Genomic DNA, 16,245 nt, shown 5'->3' with positions numbered 1-16,245 from the left:
AGGACTGACTTCAAATATTTACCTCAGCAATAAACCTATAAAATTTAAATGGACGTCATCCTTTCCACCTATACAAAGAAACGTGAAAATGGCGAACGACAACTATTTTTTAAATTTTTTATTGGCATCAGCAATTCCCACCAAGAAACACAAGCAATTCAAAATTTACTAATCTACACTACATAAAAGGTATTTCAATAGTATCAAGCATTACTTTTTCAAATTATCAGATTATCTCAGTGGCAGTAAGCATAAAACGACAATACAAATAGTGAACCAAGAGTGTTTGGCAGTAAGCAAAAAGGGTATCAGTCTCAACTATAGAGAATCAATGATTAATCGTCAAAGGCAATATGTATAATGGTAACCCATAACCAAAATGTAAAAGTTATTAAGCTTTGATTATTATGATTGTGCTGTGGCAGTAAGTAAACTGTAATTTAAGTTGTTCATCATGTAATCATGTTTATGTTGTTGCAGATTACCTAACTAACTCAACTAACTATGTAACTAACTAACTAACTTCTTACTTGCTTGTTTTAAAATGTCATTATTTTAATTTTTTCCATCCGTCGACACAACAGCTTCTAAACTGCATGTGTTTGTTGTGTGGGTCTGTGATGTGTCAGCTGCTAAGGTGCCATTTCTGTGTAGATATCCCCTGTTGGGTGATCCAAGCTTGCTCCTGCAGAATCCAGCTGACGTTGTATGGCATTAAGATCCTCCTGAAGATTCCTTCCTCTAATCTCTACCAAGATAACTCTCCTGTTTCTGATTGTAGGATAAAGAACTCCTGAAATTGAACAAAACGGAAAAATTTTGCATATAGGATAGCTTTTTATTTCAATATTGGCAAGTTGCATATTCGAATTCAAAGGTACTTAACTGTATTTGAAAACCTTTATACACATTCAATCACTAAGCTTCCTGTGGAGCATTCGAAAAAGCTAATGAAACATTTACCTTTTAGCAAAACATTTCTTGTAATAAACAGTTTTTTTGCTGCTGTGTCATAATTAGAGTACGTTTGGTTAAAAGTAGTTACCTTATACAAGTAAAAAATGCTTGTTCTTTGTTAATTTATGAGCAAAGTTTGGTAAGTGGTTTGTGCAACTGGGCATGTTATTGCCTTAGCAATTGTATTTGTTGCAATCAAGCATAAGTTTAATATTTGATTTTAACAAAACATGCATGGATCTGTATTTCATTACTCCTAAACTACTGTATTTTTAATAGCTTTCATAAATTTTTATTATAAAGCAAAATTGTTTTTAAAATTGGAGTAAAAAAATATTATTGACGCTAATTTTTATATAAGTTTTTGCTAGTATCGTATTAAAATTTTAAACTGAATTTTCTTGAACTGTATTTGAAAACATTCCATCAAACTTTGTTGCTTACCTCCGCCAACATTTCGCAAGGTTTCCTGGTCATAGTTAACACTGAAAACGAAAACAAAATTGTTACTTTGATGAGTAACCAGACTGGAACTTATTATTTAAGTCATGACGTGATATTTCCTACAAAATTTGGTAAGAGAACAGAAACACTTTTTGTCAATGAAAACTTACAGTTCTACTTGTGTGGCTGGTGTTCTTCTGTATTGAAAACCATTTAATACCAGCCTCATAACCGTTCTTGCAGTTGCCTGAGATAAGTCAAATGTTTATTGACAGGTTCAATTTTGCGTTTACAATTGACGTCAGGTGCGTTTTGAATTTTCGGTATTGCAATAATTTTTAATCCAAACTTTTTATGCTTGTAATTTATGACAGCCGTTTTAGGGTCTGCTATAAACTATTGCTAAAACGCAAAAAAAATTCCTTAGGAACAAAATTGTTAAAATTGTATTTTTCTGCAGAAGAGTCTCTGATTAATATTACCTGGTTTCGTTGGATTCGAAGCTGATTTCCAGGGTTGTTAATTGAATACATCTTTTGAAAACTGGAAAAAAAGTCAATCTTTGTTTGAATTTTAGTTAAACAGGAATTTTTTAAAGCTGCTTATTGAATTATCAATACCATAGTAACATAACAGTTATTTTTAATTTCAACAACACCCCAAACTGAAAAATGACCAAAGAAAATGCATCTTTTTTAAAAATAATTTAGGTTTTACACTATCGTTTCTGTTGATCGATGAAAGTATCAATGAAATGGAATGCAGATGAATTTTTCCTTAACCATGTCTTTAAACCAACTTTTAGAAATCAATATTGGATTCAGACAGATGTTGATTAATGTAGTTTGAGTCCCTTTAGCTTAGCATAGAGGCCAAAATGGCAGCCAAAAGAGTATTTTTTTTATTTTGTTAAACGGATTTACTCAAAAGTTCAACTATGTACCAACTAACGTAGTGCAAGCAGAAATATACTGAAGTTTCTACCTTAACAAAAATTGAATTCCACACTTTCACCTTTGGAAAAGCAAATCTGTCTTTTTGCCTGAGCTAGAAATATAAGTTACTAGTTAAAGTTTTGGTTACTTACTTTACATGAGAAAAAACTTTACTATTGATTAATTATTATTGCTCACAAATGAAAAAATGCATCAGCTTTTACATAATTAAACACTCTTTGGAACTACTTAGTATGAGCACATGTTAATACGTTAACTCAGAACGGAAAGCTCTACGCCCACGTTTTCATAAAACGATGCTTACCAAAATATTTCGAGGTCATTACGGAGCTGAAGCCTGGCGTTGACACCTGGCGCTGACGCCTAGCGCTGCCCAACTTCACATCTTGTTTCGATCTTTTTTGTAACTAATTTTATGCTGAACTTGAAGTTCTGAATCTGCAAAAAGTTTGGATACCTACATATGCTTTTCATTTTGCTTAGTTTCCTGCTACAGCTTTAGCAAGTTCTGTGTTTTGTTGGTACAAATTTTTTATTGACAAAATGCGAGAGCCGTTATGTGAAGATAACTGAAATGCGAACGATTTATGAACGTTAAAACTTGTTTTGAGCTCAAACCTTGCTTGTGCAAGTTTTATGAGCTTTTGAATTTCATTTTATTACAACCTTTTGTTTGCCATGTACTGTAGATATTTAACACTGGACAAGTACGAACTGGTTTTTGAAATAAACATTTACTAATACTTTGTGTGGGCTGAACGTCCCGAGCTTTGCTATACTTTATCTATCATGTCTATCATTGCAGGATAAATGTTTCAGATCTGCCATTATTTAAATCGAGAACCACTGAGCCTCGATCAAACACAGCAAATATCCTTCATAAACATTGAATAATAATCACTTAACATTGCTTAACTCCTAAACAAAGAATCATAAATGTTTTTGTCTATTTAAAGCTTGAAAAACATACTAGATGTGTCCTAAAATATTCTAAATTAAAGGTAGAATATTATTTCAAATTTACTATTTCAATTGATTGTAAATAGTGCCCACCAATTGATAATGATGCAAAATATCTGGAGCAAGGCACAAACCTGGCGTCAACAAAATGCGCAACTTTGTTGATTCTCTCGTGCTTTGATTAATTCACGTGATCACACAATAAATGGAAGTTTTGTTCATTATTCACTAGATAGATTTTATATAGATAGATAGATAGATGGATAGATGGATAGATGGATAGATGGATAGATGGATAGATGGATAGATGGATAGATGGATAGATGGATAGATGGATAGATGGATAGATGGATAGATGGATAGATGGATAGATGGATAGATGGATAGATGGATAGATGGATAGATGGATAGATGGATAGATGGATAGATGGATAGATGGATAGATGGATAGATGGATAGATGGATAGATGGATAGATGGATAGATGGATAGATGGATAGATGGATAGATGGATAGATGGATAGATGGATAGATGGATAGATGGATAGATGGATAGATGGATAGATGGATAGATGGATAGATGGATAGATGGATAGATGGATAGATGGATAGATGGATAGATGGATAGATGGATAGATGGATAGATGGATAGATGGATAGATGGATAGATGGATAGATGGATAGATGGATAGATGGATAGATGGATAGATGGATAGATGGATAGATGGATAGATGGATAGATGGATAGATGGATAGATGGATAGATGGATAGATGGATAGATGGATAGATGGATAGATGGATAGATGGATAGATGGATAGATGGATAGATGGATAGATGGATAGATGGATAGATGGATAGATGGATAGATGGATAGATGGATAGATGGATAGATGGATAGATGGATAGATGGATAGATGGATAGATGGATAGATGGATAGATGGATAGATGGATAGATGGATAGATGGATAGATGGATAGATGGATAGATGGATAGATGGATAGATGGATAGATGGATAGATGGATAGATGGATAGATGGATAGATGGATAGATGGATAGATGGATAGATGGATAGATGGATAGATGGATAGATGGATAGATGGATAGATGGATAGATGGATAGATGGATAGATGGATAGATGGATAGATGGATAGATGGATAGATGGATAGATGGATAGATGGATAGATGGATAGATGGATAGATGGATAGATGGATAGATGGATAGATGGATAGATGGATAGATGGATAGATGGATAGATGGATAGATGGATAGATGGATAGATGGATAGATGGATAGATGGATAGATGGATAGATGGATAGATGGATAGATGGATAGATGGATAGATGGATAGATGGATAGATGGATAGATGGATAGATGGATAGATGGATAGATGGATAGATGGATAGATGGATAGATGGATAGATGGATAGATGGATAGATGGATAGATGGATAGATGGATAGATGGATAGATGGATAGATGGATAGATGGATAGATGGATAGATGGATAGATGGATAGATGGATAGATGGATAGATGGATAGATGGATAGATGGATAGATGGATAGATGGATAGATGGATAGATGGATAGATGGATAGATGGATAGATGGATAGATGGATAGATGGATAGATGGATAGATGGATAGATGGATAGATGGATAGATGGATAGATGGATAGATGGATAGATGGATAGATGGATAGATGGATAGATGGATAGATGGATAGATGGATAGATGGATAGATGGATAGATGGATAGATGGATAGATGGATAGATGGATAGATGGATAGATGGATAGATGGATAGATGGATAGATGGATAGATGGATAGATGGATAGATGGATAGATGGATAGATGGATAGATGGATAGATGGATAGATGGATAGATGGATAGATGGATAGATGGATAGATGGATAGATGGATAGATGGATAGATGGATAGATGGATAGATGGATAGATGGATAGATGGATAGATGGATAGATGGATAGATGGATAGATGGATAGATGGATAGATGGATAGATGGATAGATGGATAGATGGATAGATGGATAGATGGATAGATGGATAGATGGATAGATGGATAGATGGATAGATGGATAGATGGATAGATGGATAGATGGATAGATGGATAGATGGATAGATGGATAGATGGATAGATGGATAGATGGATAGATGGATAGATGGATAGATGGATAGATGGATAGATGGATAGATGGATAGATGGATAGATGGATAGATGGATAGATGGATAGATGGATAGATGGATAGATGGATAGATGGATAGATGGATAGATGGATAGATGGATAGATGGATAGATGGATAGATGGATAGATGGATAGATGGATAGATGGATAGATGGATAGATGGATAGATGGATAGATGGATAGATGGATAGATGGATAGATGGATAGATGGATAGATGGATAGATGGATAGATGGATAGATGGATAGATGGATAGATGGATAGATGGATAGATGGATAGATGGATAGATGGATAGATGGATAGATGGATAGATGGATAGATGGATAGATGGATAGATGGATAGATGGATAGATGGATAGATGGATAGATGGATAGATGGATAGATGGATAGATGGATAGATGGATAGATGGATAGATGGATAGATGGATAGATGGATAGATGGATAGATGGATAGATGGATAGATGGATAGATGGATAGATGGATAGATGGATAGATGGATAGATGGATAGATGGATAGATGGATAGATGGATAGATGGATAGATGGATAGATGGATAGATGGATAGATGGATAGATGGATAGATGGATAGATGGATAGATGGATAGATGGATAGATGGATAGATGGATAGATGGATAGATGGATAGATGGATAGATAGATAGATAGATTCAAACAATAGATTTGAAGAGAAACTGGAGTTTCCTCAGATTTATAATGCTTGAAGTTTTCTCCCGACCATCTTTGAAAAACGTCGGTACAAACCACTTGAAGCGCAACGAGCCGACTAAATGTGTTTGCAGTTGTTTTGTTGCTAGGAATTGCACGCTTCATCGCTTTATTAAAGTAAATAAAGCTTGAATAAGTAAAAATTTTCCAACAGTAAAACGGCTTCAAGATTTAATGAGAGTTTGCTGTAAAATTTTGACTAGACTTAAGTTGTTTGTCGAGTATCCTGACGTCTCAAGGAAAATATCCTCATCGCTCTTTATGCGCAGCTCTGAAACCAAACGTTTGATAAAATTAAGTAGATTGCCTGATGCGCGCAATAGCTAAAGACACATATTTCAATGATGGTGTATTGTAATATGACAAACGCCTCTCCGCTACTTCACGGCCCAGTGTATCCAAAGCTCTGGCCAAAAAGTGTTCTGCTGGTAGTTTTTCAGTTTGGTGTTCTACTAAACCAATGGTAATCTATTTGAGCTGTATTTCAGTTTAAAAATTAGTTGTCTGATTACGCTTTTTATAAGTAGGACGAATCGATTGTACTGTGGCCACGGCCGGCTTGATAACAGTTTTCATTCATCTTTTTATTATTTGCGCGATTTCCAATGCTTTTTGATGTGGAGAAATTGTCGGCAGGTGGCGCTACCGAACAATAGAATCAGAAACCTACCAAAGCGTTCGTTTCCTACTAAAAAAGTCAACTGGAGGTAAAGCTGAGCATTTGTACCCATAGAACTCTCATACGTTAAGTTTTATGAATCTGTCACAGGATACTTTTTGCTTTCCACCTTTCAAGTATTACACGTCCAAGTACTTTAACTTGTCACCCTGCTTCGGTGTTTGTTCACTTGCAGTGGTTTTTGAGAGGTAGAGTGCTTCCCTTTTCTTTAGCCTGTGCTTGTTTTCATCCCAGCATCATAGCACACAGTTGCAAAACGATCGAGTGGATGTTAAGGATCACATTCGGAAGAAGCCAAGAGCATCAGCTCATCTGCAACAGTAAGACAAGTAAGATCATCTGCAACAGCTTATCATATATTGTTTCCCGCCATGTAAAACTGTTCACCAAGGCTATCTTAATCCATTGTCTTCATGTAAGCTAGTTTGACAAACGATAAGTTGCAGCATGCACCCTCGACAAAGTGCAATCTGCCAATCTGATTCTAACTGCTTTTATTTTAATTTTAATTAGCTTTCAAGATTTCTTTAATACTTTGTCTGTTGGATTACTTACTGTACTATTCAAACAGCAGAACATTTGCTGTTTGAATCCAGTGCAGAATGTCGTGCTCCGCTTGACCACTTTTGATGCTGGGGTACCTGAGGACTCTGCTAATTCATTAAAGCAACTTAGAAACTTTTGTGCTGACGGCATTGTTTCAAAAGTCGTTTTCTTTATGTACAATAAGTATGGCTTATAATATATAATATATATATCTTGTAATCGTTTTATTAATTCTACACTTGTTTTCTAAAAAGTTGAAATTGTTTATATTCTGTTGAAGTAAAAGAACACAGACATCAGTAAATTGGTTTGTAAATTTTTTATTTTCGTATTAAGACGTTGCCATTAAACACAGGCAATTTAAAATCCATTTTTTTGCCCTATGGCATTTAAGTCATACATCAGAGTAAAATCGCAACAGTGGATTTGCAAAGGCACAGTCTTGAGTAAACACATTGTTTCCTGAAATCAATACACACAAATTTATCATGGTTTTGCTGGTTTGTCATGGTTTTCAGCAGTACGTTACCAATTTTTAATGGCAGTGAATGTAGAGACAGCACGAGACTGCAGAAAATTTTCCAATACGTAGCATGCAGCTACGCAATTGTTGATTATTACTCAATAGTTACACAATTTTTCCCATAGTTGCACCACAGTATGCGCTTAAACACAGTCACGTAACACAAAATAGTTTCTACAAAACAAAATTGGAGAAAGAGTACAGGACATTTTTACTCTTACTGAAAATGCCAACAAGAGAGAGAGAGTAGTTTGTCCACAGTGGAGAAGATTTTTATTCTTACAGTTTTTGTAACGAATTACTTTGTAACAATTTTTTGTACTTAGAAATGTTTCTATAAGTCCCCTGGTTATTTTTGTTTAAACTGCCTGTGTTTGATGAGGAAGTCTGTTTGGTAACAGCTATTAATCTGTTACGTCACAAGTATCTCCTGTTGGATGATCTAGGGTGGCTATTATTGAATCCAGCTGATGTTGAATGGCTCCAAGATCGTCCAGAAGATTTCCTCCTGTGATATCCACCTGGATAATTCTCCTGTTCCGGACTCGAGGAAGAAGAACTTCTGCAATTAAACATAAACTCTGTAAAAAAGCAAATTATGTCCTGCATGTACATATTTACTGCACCGTTTGTGAGTAAAAGTGCATTTAGCAACCCTGCGATTATAGGTTTTGGAAAGTAGAGACATTCGACATTGTATTGCTATTTGATTACCTTCGCTACTGTTGTTATCCCAGCTCTGTTCTTCTTCATAATCCACACTAGAATGTCAAAATATTTTGCCATCACTTGCACGAACACAACGAAAATCAACGTGACAAAAATGATTAGACATAAGCTAAATTACATGTGTCAAAGTTTTACCACAGCAGAGACTTACATTTGTACTAAGGCCCTTTTTCTTGCTGTCACCGTGTTGTAAGGAACACCATTTAGAATCAGAGTTAAGATATTTATGGCTGATGCCTAAAAATAAACTGTTTGGTTAATGAATCATCATGTTTTGTTGTCTTTCATGACTCATCACTAGTTAGTGACTTTAACCACAATGACTCTTCCAAGCTTTGTGAGTCACATTGTAGTTTGTGACATATTTCTTTTCTATTATGAAAGCCACTCTAGCTATTTATGAAAAGAAAACGGAAAATATGTTTTTGCTGAAATGTTAAGCACATTTATCTAAAAATATTTTATTAAAAAACTAAAACATTAACAAATATGTGAATTGCAATCAAGATCACAAAATTTGCAATATGTATTTTATTTTACCTGATTTCGACAAATGCGAACTATGTTAACAGAAAGTTCCTCCTTTGCTACACTGCTCAATTTTGAAAATGGTTGCATTGTTTCAATAACTATATTGGTTGAAATTCCAATCTAAAGGAAACGTAAAAGCTTTGTTCATTATCAATATTTATAAGTAGTTTTAGTTATCAATCAATAAATCAGTAAGTTATATAATAACTATGAATGATAAATAAGTTAATTAGTATTTTCTTATCTAGCTTGACTATCATGATTTTTTCTAACCTGCAGAATTCATATCATGATTCATATCATTTATTATGCATTATGTTATGGTATTTTTTTACTTGGATAATTTTATGTCACATTCATGGTATATTAGCATTAGAAATATTAAACTGAGGAATGAAACGAATGCGGTCCGATCAATTACATGTATTCTAATTAACACTAATTTGTAAAAAACTTTCAGTTTATACAGACCCAATGAAAATATTGCAATACAACTATATAGAAATAAAGACTACGAAATAAACAACGTTACTATATGTTAACAACTGACCCGATAAATATCAAGTGATAATAAAATATTTCAATCATGCATAAATAAAAAATAACTGTAATGAACAACTTCCAAAAAATCTGTTCTGACCGAAAAACAGACCAATTATAAAACTCTGACAGGAACAAATTAAATGTTTATGGTTTGCAACGTTGATATTGACATTGAAAAACTTTTGCTCCAGATTAGATTTAACTAAAACTTTAATCAAAAACCACATAAAGCAAAATATAGAAACAATCAGGGTTAGATTTATGTCGCCGTTATGTAAGTGATGCCAAGAGAAGGCTTAATCTTATTTCAGCCTCCAGTGTGTCTTCTGACAGTTTTATATGGTCATCTACACTTGGTATATAAATTGACTGATTTTATGTTAAGTTTACATCAAAGAAATTAAAGAAATTAAAGCATTCCATAAAGTAGTATTACACAAACTTTATTGTAACTTTACTGTATGAAAAAAATCTGTTTTACCTCGTGGGTTAATGCTAAGTTTGGCGGAAGAATATATAAAACGGAGGTCATTTGAACTTGGGCTTGAGCGTGATAAAAGATACGGATAAACCTGATGTTTTCACATCGTATAAAACAACTTTTAAAAATTAATTCCTACATCTACTTTTACTTACCATATTTACCATCCACTGGCACAAATATTTCCGTCGAATTATTTTCCTTTGTTACGTAATTCTACTTCCGCCTTTGCGTTCTCAACCATATTTCCATTCAAAAATAACATATTGCAAATCTTTTTCCCCAATTTGAAGTCTTTTAAAATACCATTAAGAGTATTTTGGTCGTATTCAAGATTGCGGTGTCAAGTTCATTGTAATATTTTCTATATACAATAATATTGTTAAAACTGTAATGTCAATATACCTTTTCACTTTTCATTTTGCTCGAAGAAAAGCTGATACTGTCTATAATTAAGTTCTACGCTGTCATTTATTTTTTTCTTGCTGCTTTCAAATTTGAGTTATCTGTTCTTCGTCTAAATCTTTCTCAGACAAATAAAGCTTCTGTTTTCAACTTTTTCCTCAGTTTGATGTCTATGTTGTTGGAGTAGTATGTTTTTAAAGCGATAAGCTGTTGTTTTGTGCCGCATCCGGCGAAATGGTCCCTGTACTTGAACAAAATTTGTTAAAATTTCGTCTCTGCCCAACCCTTTTTTGCAAATGAAAATAATACAAAGAAACTTTGTTCATGTTCAGTAACATTTGCCAATTTTCCTGGCAAATGTTCAAGGTGTGTTGCCTTACAGCTTTACCAAGCAGTCAACCGTAAAAACTTGCGTGACAAGAACCATGGCCCGATGTGGCATCCATTCAAAATAGATGTATTGCTTATACACAAAACTTAAACTTTGTAAGTGTTTCATGTTTAGGTTACGCTACGCTTTAATGAACATAAATGAACCACAAATATTTAAAATTTAAAACTAAAAGTTAAAGATATATTTAAATTATTTTATTTGCTGCAAAAAGGAAATATTTTTATGTGATATTCTCAGAAATCTTGTTGATTAAAATTCAATTTTGAATCGTTGTTAAAGCGGCATTCCTATGACCAAACAATTAAACTTAATACAGTACGTCTTTGTTTCATGTTTTATTTCTCAAAAGCTACTCTTCTGTGACCTATGCAGTGAGTAAGCACAGTACAGACGAACACATTGTAAGGATAACTTCCTTATTTCTTTTCACACAACACTGCAATGACTTGGTGACATTTCAACAAAACATCTGTGTTTCATGCAACGACATCTTATACCGTTGAGCATATTTGTGGTGAATGAACCTTAAATTACCGCATTTTTACAGATCAGATGCCCAGGTTGCTGTTTTGGGCCGCTCTTTGGCATTTTACAGTAAACAGGCTTAAATTGAACGAAAATGAGAACGATAAACAGAACGAAATGCTTTTCTACATCCATCGGGCGTGAATGAAAACATTTGAAACGAAATGAAAACAGTTTTGAATTTTTCAAGAAAATTGAGGTTCTTCGTCGTGGGTTGCTCGTTTGCTTTTCATTTACTGCAGCTTTTCATACGCCCGGTCAGTTATTCAAATCACAAACCTAAAAATGTAAAGATTTTCGTGTAAATATGAAAGCCACAACAAGTAGTTTTGTAATGTTAGTGAACGTAATATTTGTCAAAGTAACTTATATATCTAACTAATTAAAAGGCTAAAAAAACTTCTCACCTTTTCTATTTTCTCACCGATTAATGATCGCTAGCTCTTTTATTGTTTCCGCCGAATCTTTACTGACGTAATTACTGCTTTGTGATTGTGCGCTAGATTAGCGCAGCGACTTTTGTTTTATACAGAATTTTGCGAGGAAACTCGCTAAAAATAAACCTACCAATGCACACACACGCGAACGCATATACATACAAACCCAAGCATACACACACACAGGCACACAAACAAACGCACAAAAAAATAAATTAGATAATTTACAAAACACGATAGAAATCTTGTAATTTTTACCAAACCACTACTCAGGGAAAATCCCTTTTCTCCGAATTGCAGATGATGCACTGACGTCATCGCTCCCTCTCCTTCCCTGACGCCTTTAAAATGAAATGTGATTGGTTTTTATTGGTTAAAAAGTAATGACGTATTTGCAGTAAGTTTGTAAACCATTTTTAATAACTTGCATATTAATTGAATGTGTATGATTATATAGGCTAGAATAAGCTAGATTATATCGTTTTTCCTTATAACTTCCCCTACGCAAAACGAAAATGTAACTAAAAATATTTTATGACTTTAAACACTTTACCTTCCAAAGCAAACGACAAGATTTCGGTTCGCAAAGCACTAATTATTTTTGACAAATCTTCGAAGTTAGTGACGTAAAAGACTCTCTCGTCTGTTCCATCTCCATTTGCTATAATCTTACAAAACACACTTTTTGATAAATTTTGGATTTTTTGGTAAATTTTGATTAAAATAAATATCGGTTGCTTTAACTCTTATGACACCTGTAATTCGTCTCTCACTGCTCTTCCGACCCCAATTGCGAATGTTCTTATGCCGAGGGACCGCAGGTAGTTGGCGCTATAGGGCAAAAATTCGTTATCGCTTGACCTGTTAAAAGAAAAGTTGTCTTGACTTCCAGTGTTAAATCAACTAGTTTTATAAAGATTTAGTATAAAATGTACCTTGTTGACAATCATGTACTTACGGAAGGCGCAATGTCAGCTTAAATACTTGTCTTAGCAATCAAATAACCGACCCACCTTCCATCTGTGAGAAGAATCATAACTTTAGCCGTTCTTGGATCTGAATAACGCGTTGAGCTTTGGAAATCGTAGACCGACTTGTTCAACGCATGCGCAGTGTAAGTTGTGAAGGAATGCAGCCTAATCATTTCCACGGCGTCCTGGAAAAAAACATATCTGGGCCTCAACATTGTGCCCTCCGTGTGACTTTCCATTAATGTTTAGACAAAGCAGAACTTTACTGATAAACTTAGAGGATCTTTACCTCGAACTGACTTTGGCTTCTGTACTGACCCAAACTGATCTCAGTGACGATATAATCTTGCTCGTTAAGATCTCTTAAAAGTTGTATTAAAATTTCATTTCAAAGCAACTGTATGGCGGTTATTTTGTTTCTTTCAAACAGAAGAAAGTTTCATTATATAAATAAAGCATGAAAAAGTTTTATAACTGCTGAACGAAACACGTTAGGTGTTAGGCAGATAGAAAGTGTGGATACTTACTGCTGGCTATAATGATGCGAATATTGGATAACTCCTATTTCAGTTGACCCATCAGCTATATCGAAACTTCGAGAAACATTTATTGTCCATTGTTTGACCAGTTCAAAATTTACACGACCAACTGACAACGACCCATCAAGCAGAATGACAATGTCAAGGCTAACCAGAGAACAGTCTAAGTCAGCAGTAAAACAGTTTTTTAGTAAGGATTGAGGAAAGTGGTTTGTTTTAAATTTATGTACATGAAAAGCATTCGTTGTGAAATCTCAAAAAAATGAAATAATTTAAGATACAGCAAATAGCAACGATTGTATTCGCTGCTTCATTCCAGTCTAATCGACAAACCTTAGTCAACCACCGACCTGTTTTCTCGGTTTGTGGCCCTTCCGTCCAGTTTCTTGTTTCCTCGCTTCTTCTGAAACAGTATCCAGGGCTGTAAGCCACTGGAGGGCACGATTGCATCTTAATAGGAGAACAAACCTTTAAAAATGACAAAACATTTTAAGCTTATTAAGCAAAACATTGTTGCCGTCATATAGTCATTAAAGGATATCACAAAGACAGTTGATTTCTGCCAAGCAATTGCAAATAAGGATTTTACTTGAAGTCAGCGCGTATCAATATCACTGCTTACGTCATCGATTATGACGACAGAAACTTAAGTTTGTTTACCTTTTTCAGAAATTCGAACCTTTACGTATCAAACTGACAGAAACTTGTTCAACTAAAACAAAATTGAATTTTCTTTAAACTTAATTATAATTTGCATTTTGTTCCGTAGCTTAATTGGTCACGTTTTGGCAAAATCCACTAAAAAGCTGATTAAATTTTTAATTGTTGAAACATACTTCGAATTTAAAACATGTTCACTCATGTACATGCGATCGACACAAGCGACATAAGAAACACTTTAGTACAATTATGAGAAACATAAACGCACTCTCCAAAGGTCATTGCGCATAGAACTTGCCGATAGAAGTAATTTCGACGTCATAGCGCAAACTCTGAAAACAACTATGCAATGATGGAATGATTTTTGTGCAATAACAAAATAATAAATCTTGCATCACAATAGGCAATAATCACGTAACCTTGCAATCATCTTATAAGCACCGTAAGTGTTCTGTGAGTCTGATTTTAGGCAATTATATTACTTGTGCCATAGCCTAATGTAACGCGGGTGGACTGGGGCCACTAATTAAGCTAATTGATTTTAAATTATTCTAATCGATTTTGGGACCCAAAGCATATTGACTGTGTTTACTTGAGACTGGACTGTCACATCACGTCACGTTTTGTACAATCACGAGAAATTCACTTTCCCAATACGTGCGCGCTTTCTATATAGCCGACATCACACAAATATCCTGCGTTCAAACAATTCCGGTGCTCTTAACAATTTCCTCTATAGCCACTAAACCAACTGTACAGTAGAATGAAAATTGTGATCAGGTAACCCTCGTACAAAATACTTGTAAATTTTGTATTTCTAAGTTGGCAAAACTACTCATTTATGCTGCCATCCTAAGCATGCATTGAATATTAACACAACCTACATGCAAAGTAGAGTCAGTAGCAACATCTAAGCTGAGTCCATACGAGTCACCAGGACTTGCAGTTGGTGGAGCGACCGAAATGCAATTCACTGAGCTTTCGATAAAATTTTGCAACCCGCAAGACTCGATGCTACCCTCAGCTTTCAGTGAAATGAAATATTCCCAATAAATATTTTGCCAATCTCGTTAAAAGTTCAAAAACTGTCACCGGCTTATACAGCTTTCGCATCTTATTTTCGAAACATACCTAAAGGTGATGATGTGTTTACTGACTGGGGGTTACTTGACTTGGTACTTTTGGGCGCTCCAACCAGCAGCCTAGAAGGCAAACAGAGTGTTATTGTAATGTTAGACCACTTATAATTACTGTACTATATTTACTTGCGTTAAATACACTTACATATGCAGTTAGACTGGTAGGTAGGTATATACAGGTATACTGTAGGCTACTTATATTTACTGTTGTCCAAAAGTAGGCCACTGCAATATCACTGTTACGTTATAAGTGCACAGAAACAAGTGGTTGGTGGTGGTTGCAGAAAAAGGCGACGTTTTATTAACTGATTATTACGTTCAATGGCAACAAACCGCACCTGAAGTCGTCTCCTTCTTTACTGATGCGTAAATTGTATCCAAAGAATGATGAGGCTCTCTCTCCCATCACTTTAAATCCTCCTCCTCCATCGTCGATGTTGTAGGAGTTCGATGCTGGTGTAAGAGCCACCAGATAAGCGAGTGCCGCTGTCAGATAAATCATCATTTTCGGAAAATGACCAGTTTTTGACGTTTTGAAACGCGCTCCTTTAACTTTTGTTTTTGACAGCTAATGTCATGCGAGTTTTGTCACAAAAAAATTTAAGATTTGTAATTTTTGAAGATCCAAATAAACAGAAATAAACCTTTCTGTGGTTTTAAACTCTAAAGTTTAAGTCTAAACTACAAATAACGTATTTAGTAAGCAAAATCGCTCTTCGAAAGTACAAATAGCATTTCAACTTTCAGATACATATCGTCTCATCTCTATCTCCTGCCCTGCACAAATGGTGCAAGAAAACACAGTGGACTGCAATGGATTATTATAAATTTCAAAGAACTGTTTTAAAAACAGAAGCTGTTGTAATAATTAGATGTTAGTAGCACGT

At 34.7% G+C, this 16,245-nt stretch overlaps 2 protein-coding genes and 2 long non-coding RNA genes across 5 annotated transcripts; 1 reads left to right on the top strand and 3 right to left on the bottom strand.

Moving 5' to 3' along the window:
• Positions 1-1,882: 1,882 nt before the first annotated feature.
• Positions 1,883-2,926, bottom strand: LOC143449808 (uncharacterized). The gene is made up of 3 exons (XR_013114614.1): positions 2,662-2,926; positions 2,386-2,448; positions 1,883-1,944 (listed from the first exon to the last, which is right to left on the bottom strand). It is a non-coding gene; the product is annotated as an uncharacterized LOC143449808 (long non-coding RNA).
• Positions 2,927-7,179: 4,253 nt separating this feature from the next.
• Positions 7,180-8,395, top strand: LOC143450366 (uncharacterized). Its single transcript, XR_013114686.1, has 3 exons — positions 7,180-7,255; positions 7,510-7,664; positions 8,331-8,395. It is a non-coding gene; the product is annotated as an uncharacterized LOC143450366 (long non-coding RNA).
• A 13-nt stretch (positions 8,396-8,408) lies between these two features.
• On the bottom strand, positions 8,409-10,974 carry LOC143450365 (uncharacterized). Its single transcript, XM_076950881.1, has 5 exons — positions 10,444-10,974; positions 9,274-9,384; positions 8,885-8,970; positions 8,719-8,765; positions 8,409-8,566 (listed from the first exon to the last, which is right to left on the bottom strand). The coding sequence occupies exons 1-5, from the start codon at positions 10,453-10,455 to the stop codon at positions 8,409-8,411; spliced, it is 414 nt and encodes a 137-aa protein (XP_076806996.1). The 5' UTR covers positions 10,456-10,974.
• Positions 10,975-11,407: 433 nt separating this feature from the next.
• Positions 11,408-16,028, bottom strand: LOC143450364 (integrin alpha-X-like). 2 transcript variants are annotated; one of them, XR_013114685.1, is made up of 11 exons: positions 15,697-16,028; positions 15,351-15,421; positions 15,104-15,243; positions 13,910-14,027; positions 13,548-13,722; positions 13,310-13,382; positions 13,063-13,205; positions 12,805-12,910; positions 12,603-12,717; positions 12,020-12,390; positions 11,408-11,891 (listed from the first exon to the last, which is right to left on the bottom strand). XR_013114685.1 is itself a non-coding variant. In XM_076950880.1 (10 exons), exons 1-10 carry the CDS (start codon positions 15,861-15,863, stop codon positions 12,176-12,178), a joined length of 1,323 nt encoding a protein of 440 aa, XP_076806995.1. In that variant the 5' UTR covers positions 15,864-16,028; the 3' UTR covers positions 11,408-12,175. The 2 variants fall into 2 exon arrangements, 1 of the variants encoding a protein (XP_076806995.1); XM_076950880.1 differs by having other exon boundaries at positions 11,408-12,390.
• Between the last annotated feature and the right edge of the window lie 217 nt (positions 16,029-16,245).

The sequence above is a fragment of the Clavelina lepadiformis genome, chromosome 3 (genome assembly GCF_947623445.1).
Source record: "Clavelina lepadiformis chromosome 3, kaClaLepa1.1, whole genome shotgun sequence".
Lineage (NCBI taxonomy): Eukaryota > Metazoa > Chordata > Ascidiacea > Aplousobranchia > Clavelinidae > Clavelina > Clavelina lepadiformis.
The sequence above is the reverse complement of the archived record's forward strand: the minus strand, read 5'-3'. Positions and strand labels throughout refer to the sequence as shown.

Coding starts and splice junctions, on each gene's coding strand:
- LOC143450365 (XM_076950881.1), bottom strand. Junction 8,971..9,273: donor TTCGCATTTGTCGAAATCAG/GTAAAATAAAAT, acceptor GTTTATTTTTAG/GCATCAGCCATAAATATCTT. Junction 8,567..8,718: donor GGATAACAACAGTAGCGAAG/GTAATCAAATAG, acceptor GTTTAATTGCAG/AAGTTCTTCTTCCTCGAGTC.
- LOC143450364 (XM_076950880.1), bottom strand. CDS start 15,863: ATGATGATTTATCTGACAGCGGCACTCGCTTATCTGGTGGCTCTTACA. Junction 13,723..13,909: donor GCCACAAACCGAGAAAACAG/GTCGGTGGTTGA, acceptor CTGCTGACTTAG/ACTGTTCTCTGGTTAGCCTT. Junction 13,383..13,547: donor TCGCATCATTATAGCCAGCA/GTAAGTATCCAC, acceptor ACAACTTTTAAG/AGATCTTAACGAGCAAGATT.